The 16504-nt window shown below is 39.4% G+C and overlaps 1 protein-coding gene across 1 annotated transcript in view; it reads left to right on the top strand.

Annotated features, from left to right (window-relative positions):
- The window catches only part of CLASP1 (cytoplasmic linker associated protein 1), a 267031-nt gene that overhangs the window by 229316 nt on the left and 21211 nt on the right, over nt 1-16504 (top strand). The window contains exons 32-36 of the mRNA XM_073305074.2: nt 962-1105; nt 2216-2322; nt 13639-13786; nt 14981-15227; nt 16086-16279. Of these exons, the coding sequence (XP_073161175.1) occupies nt 962-1105; nt 2216-2322; nt 13639-13786; nt 14981-15227; nt 16086-16279 (840 nt within the window). The remainder of the gene's footprint in view (nt 1-961; nt 1106-2215; nt 2323-13638; nt 13787-14980; nt 15228-16085; nt 16280-16504) is intronic.

Genomic DNA, 16504 nt, shown 5'->3' with positions numbered 1-16504 from the left:
GAATTGGAGCATTTTGTGCTGGTTGTACAGTCCTAGGCCATATCAGTGAGAATCATGTGACTGTGTAATTTGCCCGTGCAGTTCTTCTGCGGGTTGTTAGCAATTATTTACACTGTACACATTCCCATTAAAAGCCATTTCTGCCCAGCCTTCTCCATTTCCACCTGGATTTAATGAAGTTCACTTTCTCTTGGAAATTATTCTTCTAGACTTCTTAGGCACATGGGGTGAAACCCTGGCCCCATTGAAGCTAATGGCAAAATTCCCATTGGCTTCAATGGGGCCAGAATTTCACCTGTTGACTGTGAGGGAGCTGCAGATGCAGCATGCTACACCCAATAGGGGGAAGAGGATTCCTCTCTCTCTCTGTCATTGTTAGGCTTTGAAGGGGCCCTGGCTGGTCATCCTTGCTCTTAAGGCTGGTAGCTGCAATACAGGGCATCAGGAGTTAAGGTTAATATGTGAAGGACAAAGCAGGGGTTCTCTATCTGATGCATCAGATTTGTGGATCCCTTGGGTGGAGAGAGCATTAGTCCCTTTCACACTAATGTAAGAAGCTACAGTCTTGGAGTCTTACAATTACTCTCTTTTGAAAGAAGTCTCTGTTTTGTTTTTGGTTTCTTTTGTTTCTAGCAGCAACTTGGTGGTGGTCAATGGAAACACGCTGCAGGGCAGGAAGGAACTGTAAGGCTTTATTACTGTAACTACGAGCAGCTCTGTAAGCCTCAAAAATAAATAGTGTCCATGTAAAAATACATTGTAAGCGTTAACTGCTAAAGGATTAGTTTCAACAGTGCTTCCTTGCTGTGTGTTAGAAATGTGTCTGTCTCATATGGTAATTTTCTGTTTAAATGAAAAATCTGTAACATTTACTGCAAGGATCCTTTCTAGAATGCAAACTATTCTAACTCTTAGAAGAGATAAACTGATGGATGCTTTTACCTTTTTGTCTTCTTTCTAGGCAGCACAAATAGTCCTGATTTCACTGTTTGAACTGAACACTCCTGAGTTTACCATGTTACTTGGTGCCTTGCCAAAAACATTCCAAGATGGTGCTACCAAGCTCCTACACAACCACCTCAAGAACTCCAGTAACACTAGTGTGGTGAGATGCTTATGCAGCTAATGTCCATAGAAAAGAGGAGAGTTGCAGAAGACAACAATTCACTGAGGAACAGCTGTTTCAGATGTTCAGTAACATGCCTGTAGTCCTACTAGTAGCATAATGCCACAATAGATTTAATGAAGTTCACTTTCTCTTGGAAATGAAATGTCTGTTTGACATTTTGTTGAAGTGACCAGTAAAACAACTCTGCCAGCTCTGTTCAGGTTTGATCTATGTGCAGCCAGCGCAGAGACTAAGTGACTTAGGAGCATATGAAAGTCAACGGGACTTGTGCTCCTAAGTTACTGAGCTGCTTTTGAAAATCCCACTGGAAGTATTTATCTTGAGCTTTTAGCTAAGATCAAGGGCCTGATCCTGCAAACTCTCTGTGCTCAGCACTGCCATTGAAATCCATTTAATATCTTACGTTCTCCATCAGGGAACTAGAACTTTGATCCAGTAGGTTTTTCCATCTCTAACCGTGCTCCACTACTTTGATTCTACATGAAGCCTTTAAATAGTTTTATTCTGTTGAAAGAAAAAGGAGGGAATTTTTTGGTAAATCTCAAAATTCTTTTTTTTCCTCAGTTCAGCATTTATCAGAATAGTTTCTGCTGCAATTCCTCTTGACTGTAACAACTTATTTGTACGGAAATCCTGTGTAATTCAGATAGCGTCAAGTCCTGCAGTCTTTGCACATCTATTACGTGCAGTGGGAGTCTTGCCTGAGCAAGAACTGCAGGATCAGACCCACAGGGAAAAGGCGCTGCACACCTCTGTGCTCTTGGTGGTGTTCTCTAGTGCCTTGCACCTTGTGTGTATAATGCTACCCAATCAGAATGGAAACATTTTTTACGCATGTTGCAATGGTGTAAATGACTCTGCTTTTGTTTACACCATCACTTAATCTTATTGAAATCCTTTATTGTAGATAACACAGAGCGTAATAGCACAAACTAAAATCGGAATGGGACTAATCGTGTCCTGATTTTCACCCATCAAGTTTGCTTAGTGTAAATGAAAGCAGAATTTGGGCCCATTTTATTTTTGTCTCCATCTGTTGTGTATACTAACATTTCCCTAATCCTCTTTTTCCTGCTTCTGTATTAGGGTTCTCCTAGCAATACTATTGGTCGGACACCTTCACGGCATTCTAGCAGCAGGACCAGCCCCTTAACTTCCCCTACCAACTGTTCCCATGGTGGACTGTCTCCAAGGTAATGCAGCAGTTTAATTAAAGTACTTACAGCGTCTTCAAGAGTTTCAGTATTACATGTGCGTCTCTAAAATGTGACTCTTCAAATAAGATGATTAAAACCAAGAATATTATATGGTAGATTTGTTTAATTCAACAGAGTTTGACAAATGCATACACAAAGCATAATAATACATGGTGAGTATTTGACTTTTATGTATGTGATAGTGGAACTGGAACATAAGTCTTAATATGTACTTAAAACGGTGCATTTTCCTTCACAACCATCCCCTCCACAGAATCACACATCTGTGTTCAAAGTTCAGTCTAATAGCTAGAGATAGGTTCAAACCGCACTATTTGAATCTGGGTCCTAGTTTGGTTTTCAAACACCCTCAAAGAGTTGGTGTGTTTAGGTTCAGGATTTTGGTTTGAACCCATCTCTACTAGGACAGCGCTTGCTGCTTGAACAGTATGCCTGGCTATATGGTACGTTGTCTAGAAGGATGTGATTCCATTAAGAAAGACTGAATTCTGGAAGTCCAGTATTGTGCTGATGGAGTCAGGCAGTTGAGAAGGAGGCAAGATGGGGAGGGGGTTTGAAGGAGGGTGCTCAGCCATGGAAGACCATGAATGTTGCTGCTAGGCTCTGTGTATAAAAACTTGAAAAGTGCAAGAGGGGAACAGTGTTAATTCATAATGTACTGAAGTCAAAGCCATTGTAACCTGTTGCTGTGCTATTAAGTGTCTCCATGGAGATATAACCACAACTGGCCTTATCCTATAGCATGCTCCAGGGTTTTTGCTACCAGATCCCAGAAGGATATTAGAGCAGAGGAGATATAGATTCAAACAGAATGGTGTGTTGTAATTCTCCATTTTTTTGCTTCACACATCCTGATGCTAGGCTGGGCACGTTTTTGGTTCCCATAAGTGTTGTCACAAGAAGTCCTTCTGTTGCTGAGTCCCCTTATGACAGGAGTCATGTGACGAGTTAATCTTACAGGTACCAGGCTAGTTTTGCGATCCAGATCCAAGCAACGTCTCGAGAAAATGCATACTCCGAAGGCCAAAAGTTTCAGAGTATCCAAACACATTTTCACATCCCTAAATCTTCTTCCCTACAAAGCCAGCCTTAGAGCTTGCAGGACTAGATTGAATCATCAACCGTGGGGTTAAGGATGGGAAGTGTTTTTTAACAGGGAATTTTCACTAATAAAAGTACTAGGATTTCACTTCAGACAGACGATCCCAATAGCAGTGCTTCCTCTTCTCCTTGCTGGGATGTTAAGATTTTGAATGGCTGGCATGGGAAATTATAGGCAAAGATCTCTGTGTCTATATGGTTCAAAATGCAAAGTCATTGGTAGTACTTGCATGCAGCAGCTAGTTTTAAATCCATGACATTTTGATATGTCTCTCTTGTTTTTGGTCTTTATAAAACAGCCGATATTCACCACTTCATTTATTGCCATTTAGTTTGTCTTTTTGTTTGCATCTGTTGGTACTTGCCTTGTTACCTCTCCTAATTTCAGATCCTCTTATATGATTTTATAGAAATGGTGCTACACTATTTCCAGTGCCTCAAAATGTCCATTTCCCTGGGTTTCAAGTTCAGTATCTGTAGACATTTTTTCATCTACCATGTTCTCTAGGTACAGCTAGAAAGCACATATGATTTTGGAAGACACACTTCTGTATCAGGAAGCAGTTCCTGTCACTATGTAGAATTCTGGAGACCTTTTCCTTTGGAACAGTAATTCCTTCAAATTTTCATATAGATCCTGGAAACACGGAGTAAGAACTTTGATTCATTTTAAAATAATCGTGCTTAATTTCCTCATTTTATTTAGCTATCCAAGACCAACATTTAAATGAGAATTGGAAAAAGGAACTGCCTTAGAAGCCATTTTAAAATCTGTAGAACAAGAGTGATTTTAGCTGTAGCTGGAAGGGTACATTTGCTACTTATTTAAAAAAAAAAGTTTTGGAAAAAGTGCTAACAGATTATGGAAAGTGATTATGACTCATTATACCAGCATGAATGGCACTGGTATAGTTATCATTGTGTCTCTGATATAACCTCTAAATTTTAGAAGATTAAAACTGTCCTTTGATTTGAAATTTGGCAAAGTTTTTCAATAAAAAAGTTTTAGCCATTTGGGTAGAAAATATTCAAAGAGAAGGATTTCCACTATTCCCACACATCCCTGTAGTTTAAAAACCTGTTTGTCTCTAAAGGGTAAGGTTTACGTTTTCAAAGGATTGCACCTCAGTTACATATGCAGTTTGCCATTGCTTCACCCGCTGTTCCATTCACCTGCGTGTGTCTGCATCGCTGCATATTTCGCATTCGCAGCTTAAGTGCAACTACTTGAAATATTAGCCTCAATTCCTACCAGCTGCTTTGATTTTGAAAATTACATTTGGATTTGACCTGAAAATGTAGATTTCTAGGCATATGTACATCCAAGGGGCTAGCAATCCCATTTACATATGCCAATTGGATAACTGTGGTTCCTTTGAAAACAACAAGGAGATGCATCTGAAGTGGTTTTTTTACCCACAAAAGCTTATGCCCAAATAAATCTGTTAGTCTTTAAGGTGCCACCGGACTCCTTGTTATTTTTGTGGATACAGACTAACATGGCTACCCCTTGATACTTGATACCATGTGGTTCCTATGGAGGCACTTAGGTTTCAGTGAGCACAACTGCTATGCCCCGATCTGGAGATCTTGCCCCTAATGCTTATGTTCTGTGGTCCAGGTCCTCAGCTGACTCTGCTTGGCTCCACTGAAACCAATGGCCCTATATATGGATACAGTGTGCAAGCCCTTGTTCTTGCATGAAATTACTGGCTTTTGCCATTTCTCATATTGTTGCCTTCGCAATTAAATTCTGTGATTCTCTTCACGTTCAGGCCATTTGGATTGAGCTGTAAAATTATGACTGCGCTAAATTTTGCTGATACCAACAGCTAACATTTTGAACCAGGCAAAACTGAGTGTGCAAATACCCCTTTCTGTTTGGAAGATACTTTGCTTACAAAATGCTTCTGGCTTTTGCTCTTGATTTCATTAAATCCAGCCAGTTCTGCTTCAGATTCTCTAGAGAATATCTACTGCATTAGTGAGCTGCTTTCCTATTTGTATCAGTTTGGGGATTTTTTTTTCTTGCTTTCTATGGTTTTTAGTTTAAAAAAATATTTTTGAGTAATGTAAGAAACAATCAAAATGTGGAAACTAGAGAGAAAGCACATGTATGAACATGAAGAAAGAACAACTCCTGAGTGAATCAAATGTGACCCTGAAATGAATGGTTTGCCATTGTATTGAATGAGGAATGGCTTTTGAGATTTAATAAATAATGTACTGTAATAAAAAGGAGTATTGGGGCTCTAATTACCCAGTATAGAGAGTACCACTCCAATTTGGAAATGATCTTTTATCAGCCAAGATGTTGCATGCTGATTTTAAATTTGCCTGTGGAGTTCCTTAATTATGTTGAGGGAATAAGATTAAATGAATGGGTCAAATTCTGTCCCAACTTGCAACCCAAAAGCCCATAAAGTTAAGTCGGGGTGCATGAGTATAAATGATGGGAGAATTTAGCCCACCATTTGTATAGCATGTGCTCAAGTTGATTTGTTTACAATGTTAAGTGTTGATTAAATGCAGTATCGTATTTAGAATACTTACAGTATGAAAATACCAAATTCCACCCTAGAAAAATAATCTGCACAGGAAATAATTCAACAACAAAAAAATCAAAATGAAAGGGAATTGTATTTAGTTACAGTGGATTTCGATGTCTGTCCTACTGTAAAATTGTGAGAATTTGGAAATACAAGAAATGTAGGGCTTGTCTACCTATACAGCGCTACCTGTAGTGCTTAGTGAAGATGCTACCTGCGCCTACAGGAGAACTTCTCCTGTCAGCGTGGGTATCCACCTCCCCAAGAGGCAGTAGCTATGTCAATGAGAGAAGCCCTACCATTGACTAGTGCTGCCTACACCAGGAGTTTGGTCAGTATAACTGCATCGCTCAGGCATGTGGATTTTCTTCACCCTGAGCAACGTAGTTATATTGACATAAGTTTGTAATATAGACTAAGCCTCAGTGTGTTTCCTTTGCAAAAAGACGTTTTCACAACTTCAGCGTTAGGTGAGGGGAAGAATTGAAATGATCTTAACAGAGTAACCGAAGTTATACAGTAAGAATGAGCTTGTATTATCCAGCAATGCGTCTTACAGGTAGGTGAGATTCGAGATATGGAATTTTATGGTCGTAATTTTTTTTTTTTGGTAAAGCAACATTCTTGCAAGCTACTGCATTTCTGTAACACCTGTTGCTTGATTCCTGGCTAATGAATGAATGTCCTGACACTGCTCTTCAAATGGGTTTTCGAATGGCACTGCTGTTTTGTGCACTAGAAAGATTTCTGACTTGTATCTGTTTCCAGTCTTGTAGCATCTTTCACTTATTTATACATGAATGTGACCTTTTTAGATACAATGAACTCAAACTTAATAGAAACAAAGTGGCACACTGAATACTCCCAACAGCTCAAGAACAGTAATCTGGAAACACATGTAAGATGAGAATAAACTGATAGACAGAGAGGCAGACAATCCAACCTGCTTGCCAGGAATAGGTTTTTTAGCAAATTTGGAGAAGGGGTGGTTTAAAGGGGATACTACAAAATCAGAGACCTGTATGTCAAAGATGCAAGTTAGTGCTTCTAATTACTCATTCTGCCTTGACCCAAGCAATTTGTTCCTGCTCTCAGGCATTTGACATGCTCATTGAATATTGGCTCTAGTTTAATCAGTGTCCAGTTGAAAGTGGGTTGTTTTAAAAAAATAAAATAAAAATAAACCTGTTGCTCTTATCTTACCATTGTATGGCCGTTATGCAGACATATCACAAAAGAAACATGCAGAATGATTTGAATTAAAACTCAGTGTCTAAGCCAGGGATTGGCCCAGTAGAAAGGAGAGTGACAGAAGATATGTCTACACAGCAAAGAAAAATTCATGGCTGGCCTGTGCCAGTCCGCTTGGGCTCGCGGGCCGCAGGCTGCGGGGCTGTTTCATTGCTGTATAGACTTCCAGGCTGGAGCTGGAGCCCTGTGAGCTGTAGCTCACGAAAGCTCATGCTCAAATAAATTGGTTAGTCTCTAAGGTGCCACAAGTACTCCTTTTCTTCTTCCCACCCCACAGCGTCCTAGAGCCCAGGTTCCAGCCCGAGCCTGGAAGTCTGCACGATGAATAGCCCCACAGCCTCAGTCCGTGAGCCTGAGTTGACTGGCATGGGCCAGCCGCGGGTTTTTCTTTGATGTGTAGATGTACCCTATCTGACCTGCACAGGTTCTGGAACACCGGCTACAGGGCGGGCTTACCTACCCCAGGAGGAAATTCAAGCCTGCAGTGATGAGTCAGAGTGTCAAAGATAATCTCTGTATAAAGGGAGTGTCTCAGAAACTCATTTCCTGTTTCTCCCATGCCTAGCAGCTCATTGTTCTGGTCTTCCTATTTCTGGGACCACAGTCACCCTAGAGCTGGTTTACCCACAAGAAGAGAGAATAGTAGATTCTAACCAGAAGGTTACCCTTCCTTCAATAGGCTACTTTAACGGTACCATCATCCTGACTGCTGGATTGACCCTTCAAACTAGAAAGCTCTCTGATTTATCAGGCGCTTTCCCCATGCAATTTTGCAGTTTCACCTCAACTATGGCCTGGAGGGATCTCTGTATGAGTGAGAGGACAGTTGAGTCTCCATGGCTGATTCAGTCCTATATATATATCTGCTGAGGTTGTCAAGAATGATGACAATTGTGATTATTCTTTTCAGTATTTTCCTCTGGTATCTGGATTGCGACCACAAACTCGTGGTATATGCCACACCAAGAACCGTCAAGAAATGCTTTTCATTTATTGCTGAGCTGGGTTCAGTTTGAGCCTGTGACCCAGAAGTTGTGTCCACTTTTGCTTGATTATAAAACAAGTAGGGTAGCTCAAGAACTGTCATAGGACCAAGTCCCGAAGTTCTTAAACTAAACACCCACTGATGTCAATGGGAATTTTGCCTGTATAGACTGCAGGATTTCACTATATGCAGCTGTGTGCATGCACACAGAACCAGATATTACAAGCCACACAGTACACCTGTGGATATCTGATTAGAATCAAACCCCTTTAACAAAAAGAAAAGGAGTACTTGTGGCACCTTAGAGACTAACCAATTTATTTGAGCATAAGCTTTCGTGAGCTACAGCTCACTTCATCGGATGCATACACAAATAAATTGGTTAGTCTCTAAGGTGCCACAAGTACTCCTTTTCTTTTTGCGAATACAGAGTAACATGGCTGTTACTCTGAAACCCCTTTAACAGGCTTCCTTCCCCTTGCTCTTTTCCAGGTAAATTCCATTGTATAAAAACATCTGCTCAAAGGTTGAATCCAGGCACATGTACAGAGCATAGTTCACTTACAGTATTTCAGGAATTGTGTTTAAAAGCTACATCCATTGTCTGAAATATATTAAATAAAAGAGGCAGGGGCTGGCCTGTTTAAATTATATTAATAATAATAACAATAAACATCTAAACCAACACTAAAGGCCAAAGCAATGACCTGAAGGAGACCGATGGAGTATTCTTGTCTCATTTTGTTTCTGTTAAACTCTTCTTTCTTTCTTTCTTTCTTTCTTTCTTTCTTTCTTTCTTTCTTTCTTTCTTTCTTTCTTTCTTTCTTTCTTTCTTTCTTTCTTTCTTTCTTTCTTTCTTTCTCAGGAAGCATGAGAACACTAAACCACTCAGATTATAGTTTCTTTTTTTCTCCCTTTTTTCCTGTTTTCTCTCTTCCCCCTGCCCCCTTGTCTGATCACTGCAGTCGTTTCTGGGGTTGGAGTGCAGATGGGCTGTCGAAGCACCCCCCTCCCCTTTCTCAGCCTAACTCCATCCCCACTGCTCCTTCCCACAAGACTTTCAGACGCTCTTACTCGCCCAGGTAACAAGCTACCTGTTAAACCAACTTGTCTGAGGTGTCACAATATTATTTACCTTTCAAATGATGGAATTTTCTCAAAATGGGACAGGATGTTTCCAGAGATTTTCATCCAAAGGAGAATAAACCCCGGGCTCTTGGTGGTCTGTGAAGCTCTGTGTGAATGGAACTAGCTGTTTTCTCGTCTGTTGGAGATCATAGAGTATTAACTTACAGAGACTGCAGGTGGCATTTCTGTCATTCATTCCTTACACGGGAAAGCACAGCATTGAAAAAAAGTCTCAGATCGAATCTTCTGGGAAGTCTTTCTCCTGTTGTGTTTCATACAGTTTGAATTCCAATGCAGAACTCAGTAATTCTCCAGTTTCGGCTGTTCTGATTATATTACATGGTACGCAGTCTCGTGACATTCTGGGCTAGGTCTTCAAACGGAGGCACGTAAATTACCCATGTGAAATATGCATGGATGCACACAAATAGGCACTTGCAAATGCAAGCTGGGATCTCACAGGGCTGTTGTGAGGAATTAATGTCTGTAAAGCACTGTGAAGATGAAGCATGCACATACGATGTTGCAGTACTTGCCGGCCAACTAGGATCATAGAGTTTCCCATGTGGCTGTCTAATGTCATGAAAAAATAATTTATTATTGAATGTCATTGTCCCAGGAGGTTTTCAGCAACTGTTTACCACTGCTTAGGATCAGCATTTGCCCGTTTTGACCCTTTCTGGCCTCTACCTATAGAGTGGGCTGAACCAGAACTACAGATCCAAATTTTCAGGAAAATTTGGATCCAAATGTTGCTCTTCAGGTACATTTCTAATTTAGATTGCTGAGTTTATTCAGGAACATAGGTTCAAATCCTGAAGCCTTTCCCCAGGCAAAACTCCCATTGACTGTGCTTACTCCTGACTTTAGTGGAAATATTGCCTTAGAGTGAACTGTGTATTTTTTCCTGTAAGGAAGAAGTTCCAAACTGGAAAATATTAAACAATGGTGTCAGAGCTATATTAGGAATTTACTTTCCTTTAGTGCACATTTTATGCAATGTTGGCTAAGCTAAAGATAGTCAAAAAACTAAACATTTTCAAAAGATGTGGGCCAAGTTACTGAGCTTTCAGGTGGAATTCCATGGCCTGTGTTGTGCAGGAAATCAGACTAGATGATAATAATGGTCCCTACTGGACTTAAAATCTGCAAATCTAGGACATTCTCAAAGACAGGTATTTGAAGTTAATGAGCAAAATAGGATTGTTTTTTCTTTAGAATCTACTTAAATATATAGAGATCAGTATCAGTAAGATCAATATGATTCTGATTTAGTGCCTGATCCAGTAACATAAAAATCAACCGATTGGTGTAAGTGGGCTTTGGATCTGGTCCTTCTTGTCTAGCCTAGTACTGAAGGGTTCTTTTATCATTCCACCTCTGATTATCAAACACTAAGATATGCCTATTGTGACAATAAGCTGATAACATTGAGGTATACACCAGCCATAAGCTTGAAAGTGAAAGGAGGAACTGCAAGCAGGTAGAATTACGGGGTGCTGCTTAAGGATGCTAAACTGTTGATTACCTAGCTAATTGTGTCACCAATTAAAAAACACTGTTTTAAGAAAATAAAATACATTTCAAACACCAGAAAAGGAAGCAAGATTGGTAAATTGCCATATTGTGTTTGATACCATGGCAGACGGAAAATAATGTTGTGACATCCCTAAAAGCTGCTTATCTCTACTCATTCCTTCTTGTTCATCCTGTAACTCTTCCAGTTTTCTGCATGGGTCATTATTTTTTCTGTTGTGGTTGACAGTCTGTTTTTTGGAAGGTATATGTAGATCCATCTTACATTTATTTGTGTTTCCATCATATTACCTATATAGTAAACAAACACGTACTGGCAAATTGATAGATGTGTTTGTTCACATATAGAGTATTCTTTCATTTAAAATGCAAAACTGTGCTCTCCCATTATGCGATCTCTTTCACAGATTCACTGTTGAGGTATGAAAATAGGCAGATGGCATGTGAATTTATAAGCCACTGTAGTCTTTAAATTACATAAAATTTTAAATTTGTGCCATAAGGAACACTCCCAACCACTGTCCCTCACACAGAAATGTTCCTCTTTGTTCAGATCTTGCTTTATTGCTTTGGCATCACAAATTCTTTACTTTGATCAATTCTTTGGGAGTTGGTTCACTGCAATATAAATTTTTATCGTTTTAGGTATAAATTCTACCTTCATGTACATGTTGAGTATATGCATATGTAATGGCAAAATTTGGCCTTTAGTATTTGTCAGACGAGTATTGTTCTTTAAGGGAAGGAGTAATAATTATAGCAGAAGCCTGGGGAGTCAGGATTCCTGGAGATCGGTTCTTGATTCTGCTTGTTTTTTATTGTGTGACCTTGGGCAAATCACTTAACCACTCGGTGTCTGTTTAGCTGTTTGTAAAATAGGTATAGTAACGCTGAGATGCACTTACCTCATGGAGTGATTTGCTACTCATTTAACCATTTGCAAAACTCTTGCTATCTTTGATGGAAAGGTGACTGAGTGAGCTCAACATAATGTTTTAAAGTTGATATCAACTCAGACTTGTCTGACTCCCGTCTGATGTCCATCAGGAACCCCAAAAGGCCTCCGGTTTCCATTTGTACATGGTGCAGTCATACGTTGCATTTTAGAGCAATTTAAAGCATTATCCATCCTTTGCTAGCCTGAAAGGTCTGCAATTTTATAATTCCTCAAGGTTCATAAGCAGCTTTTGTTCCCAGCTCCCAGCCTGTTAAAGGGTTTCATTTTTCCTTCCAGCCAGACCTTGCCTCAGAGACATTGTTTGTTTAGAGTTCGGGAGTTGTCCTTTGGTTTCTTTGCCAAAACATACGACGTACATTCTGTACTAGTGCTCATGCTTGTGCTGTTTTTTTTGAGTGAGTATATTGACAGAGAGCCAGGGATTGTATCTATTTCTAATATTCTTTACTCTCAAAGGAATCAAGAGACCTAAATTTTATCCTCCTCCTGAAGATCTTGAATCTCTTCCAGAAGGAATGAGAGGTTCTAGATAATGTTCTACCTTATTCTGTAGAAAGATGGCCTGTGTGTCCACAAGTCAAAAGAAGCTTCCCATTTCCTGATTCCTCCACCCTGCGAGGAATTTCTTTGTTTTGTGATAGGATGATGCAGATATTTCACTCTGGGCACCTTCCTCTAAGCCATCAAGTCTTCTTCCAAATAGTTCCAAACTGAAACCCACCTGTGCATACAGGGTGTCCACATCTGCCATTTATTGTCCAGAGAGTTGATGATGCACATGTACCTAAATCCTTTGGTCTGTTTGTTCCTTGCTTTCTGAGCCCTTAGGTTCCTCCAGAAAAACTGGATGGTCTCTTTGTAGGCACTGATTTAGACATAGCTACAAACTCAGCTTCTCTTCCCTGGGCAGAAGAGAGTCCTGCCGATAATTCCTTATTCTTTTTATTTTTGGAGCAGGCAGGAGCTTATCTTTCTTTTCCAGTTTTTTTTCCTACACCTTTTATAGCTTTTGCCCTTGTATAATAGTCATTTTTCTCGTGAGACTCCAGAGGATGCCATTTCAGATAGCTCTTAAGGGAAGACCAGAGACTCATATATGCCTTACCATGAGTGAAGATTTCCTAGGGGTCTTGTGGTGGATTCAAAAGTCAAGTTTGAGTTAGAGAGTCAATTTTCCCAGTGTCATCTGCAATATTTCCACTAACAGATCATCATGCAAGTGTGTTCATTTTTATTATTGTTAGAATTTAAATGAAATAAAGTCAGTCAAGTCCATGTAATTGTCCCTCTCAAGTTAAGCATCTCTTGCACATTTGAATCCATTGACATAGAAGATATTTGACATATTTAACATGAAATTTAAAAGCAAAAATAAAAGTTTCATTTATACCTGCATTAAATCTTTGAATTCTCATATTCATTGTTTTTTGTTTGTTTGTTTGTTTTTAACTTAACAATGCCTTTATTCCATTTTGAGGGGTAGGTTTCTGACTATGAAAACTAGTGCACTTACTGTGGAATTAACTAACAGTGCACCTAATTCTCCTCTCGTTTACACCACTATAACTCCATTGACTTCAATGGAACTGGTCATTATTTAAATCTGTGTGAAAAGGAAATTAGGCCCAAAATCTGCCTAGGTTCTGTCCACATTTTGTTACAAGTCACTGTTAGAAATGGAACTCCAACTCATCCCGTTTCGAGCTGGTCATAATGTTATTCAAGGTCAAAAGTTGATTCTTACTTTGGTATGTGACATCTTACAATATGCATTTGACCTATAGCATGCTGGATTATGACACAGAGAACCTAAATTCCGATGAAATCTACAGCTCTCTTCGTGGAGTCACAGAGGCAATTGAAAAGTTTAGTTTCCGTAGTCAAGAGGATCTGAATGAACCAATCAAGCGTGATGGGAAGAAGGACTGTGACGTAAGTAGGCTATTAATAAGATTCTAAAACAGAGTTTGCAAAATCAGCCTTTGGTTTGCTGGCTTGTATTTTAAGCTCCTTTGTCATGATTTGGAATTGTTTCCTTTGTTTTCTTTGCCATAGGGGTATATTTCCACATATAATTGTCTTGTTCTAAAATCATGGGGCCAAATTCTATAGACCCTTACTCATGTCAAACTCCATTTGAAATTCACTTATCTTGACTTCAGCGGGAGTTTGGACTGTGTAAGAAATAAATGCTAATATTGGATTTCTCGCCTCAGGATTTCTGAACATTGAACATGTATTAAAGCTTATAGCAGAAAAAGTAAGATACAAATCTTCAAAGTGCATGAATTGTTTCCCCCCAATTTGTAGCTAATTCATATAAAGGTTTCATAGTAACTTACGGTTCAAATCACGGAATAGTACCTTACACTGCATGTGGTTTCCTGGAGGTCAGTGGAACTAATTGTGATAAAAGGTGTTAGTCATCATGCTTCTTGAGGAGGGCAAAATTGGGGCCATTAATGGTTTTAAAAGCTTCTGCAAGTTAAACTTCTGCTTCTTATTGGGAAAAAGAGACATTTAGGTTAGCACAATGTCACTCAAGTGTATTTTAAAGCCACATATTCTCTGGCCTTTTGGAAGACTTTTTTTTTTTAAGTCATCATAACAAATGTTTGGCATTAACTTGTGCTCATCGTGCTAAAATGGAGACCTAACCCTCCATTGCCCCTGGGAGCTGCAGTTTCCTGACATACCTCGTAGAATTTTCAGAGTTGGGCTCTCATTAACCTCTATACAAGTCCTCATTTTTTCAGTTTCACTTGCTTCTTTTGCAACTTTGTTTTCAAGAATATGTGTACCTGAGCCTGCTTAGTGATCTCTTTCTGGGTTTTGCCAAGTTGCAGGAGTTTGTGCAAATTTAGGAGTACCTAGTGTCCTTTTATTTGTTGACTTGTGCTCAAGTTTTCACCAATGAAATCTTTTGGGACAATAATAGGTACATAATTCATGAAAAGAGACAATATCAATATTTTAATTAATCTTCAGAAAATTAGATTAGATGCAAAATTTATGATGCTTGGTTTTATTTTAGTGGATGTTGGTATTAAATCTAAAAGGCTGCATCTCTGGTGAGATTAAAAGTATAATCTAAAATTCCATTTCTGTTCTGTCTGATCCGTTCAGGTGTCTCGAGATGGTGGAATAGCTGCACCTGCCAGTGATGTACGGGGAAGCAGTGATGTCATGGAAGGAGGAAGGATGGCTCTAGATAACAAAACCTCTCTACTTAATACTCAGCCTCCACGCGCCTTTTCAGGGCCCCGAGCCCGAGATTACAACCCCTACCCTTATTCGGACACAATCAACACCTACGACAAGACTGCCTTAAAAGAGGCTGTGTTTGATGATGATATGGATCAGCTTCGGGATGGTTGGTATCTGATTGTATTATAAATTCTCAAGCTGTTCATTTTGTTCTGTATTTTACATTTACATGTTTAAATTGTCATGGGACACAACCCTGCAAATGGTTTCTTTATATAAATGTACATCATGTTTTACTCAGGTAAGGGTTCAAATGAATACACAGTGACTGCATGAGTAACAGAACTTGCATATGAGTTTATTAGGCAATATTGTCATTTGTTTCAATTCAGTTTCAGCTATATTGTTTTATTCATAACCTCTTCCGGTGCTGGTCCTGTGGCCATTAAAATTAATGCAAATTTTGCTGTTGACTTAATTGCGAGAAGAATTGAACTCCTAAATTGTTGTGTGTGAACTTTTTCTATTGTGTGTGTAGGAACTCCTAATATGGGGAGTGGGGTTTTTATGTGTGTATATATGGTCATAAACAAAAAGGGTTGTTAGAAAAGCATTTAGATTGAAAACGGGTATCAATGGATTCTAATTGGAAACCAGAAAGTGTATAATATTGTCTAGAAGTAATGCTTCATTTTCAAACATCTGGTAATGAGCAACTAAGAGATGCAGTCATTTCATTCATTCCCTCTATTCCCTCTTCACTTGCTATCACCCTATCCAACTTGTTTGAAGTGCTTGAATAGCCAGGCATAAGTTAGAACAGTCCTAAAGAGATCCTAGAATTTGCATGTTCCTGACTAGAGTCTGTTTCTAACCAGTCTTTTGGGGCTTTGCTTAAAATATGGGGTTGCCATGTGTCCAGTATGACTGGCCTGGGTTTGGCACATCCCCGTCATAAATCCTGAAAGCACTGGCAGCTGCTTTTTTTTCCCCAGTGAAACTAACCTGTTTTCATTTGTCCTAGAAGTATCCATTGATCATTCCGATTTGGTGGCTGATCTTCTGAAAGAACTGTCCAACCACAATGAACGGGTGGAAGAACGGAAAGGAGCCCTGCTTGAGCTACTGAAGATCACGCGAGAAGATAACCTGGGAGTTTGGGAGGAACATTTCAAAACCATTTTGCTCTTGCTGCTAGAAACACTTGGAGACAAAGATGTAAGATTCTGGTGTTATATTTAACTCTCTTGTACATCATTTATTCTTAGATGACAGTTTGTCCATGTTGGTTCGGTTATATCCATTGCATTAGCTTTAGAGTGTACTATCTGTATCTGATACACCATCACCTTCTTGCCAGTGGTGCTGTCTGCCCAGTCTCTTTGCATTAGAAGAGGATATTGACAATCCTTTCATGCTCAGTCATCTCACTGATGGATTTTG

Source organism: Lepidochelys kempii, chromosome 11, assembly GCF_965140285.1.
Source record: "Lepidochelys kempii isolate rLepKem1 chromosome 11, rLepKem1.hap1, whole genome shotgun sequence".
NCBI classification, from domain to species: Eukaryota; Metazoa; Chordata; order Testudines; family Cheloniidae; genus Lepidochelys; species Lepidochelys kempii.
This window is presented reverse-complemented; position numbering and strand designations above follow the sequence as displayed.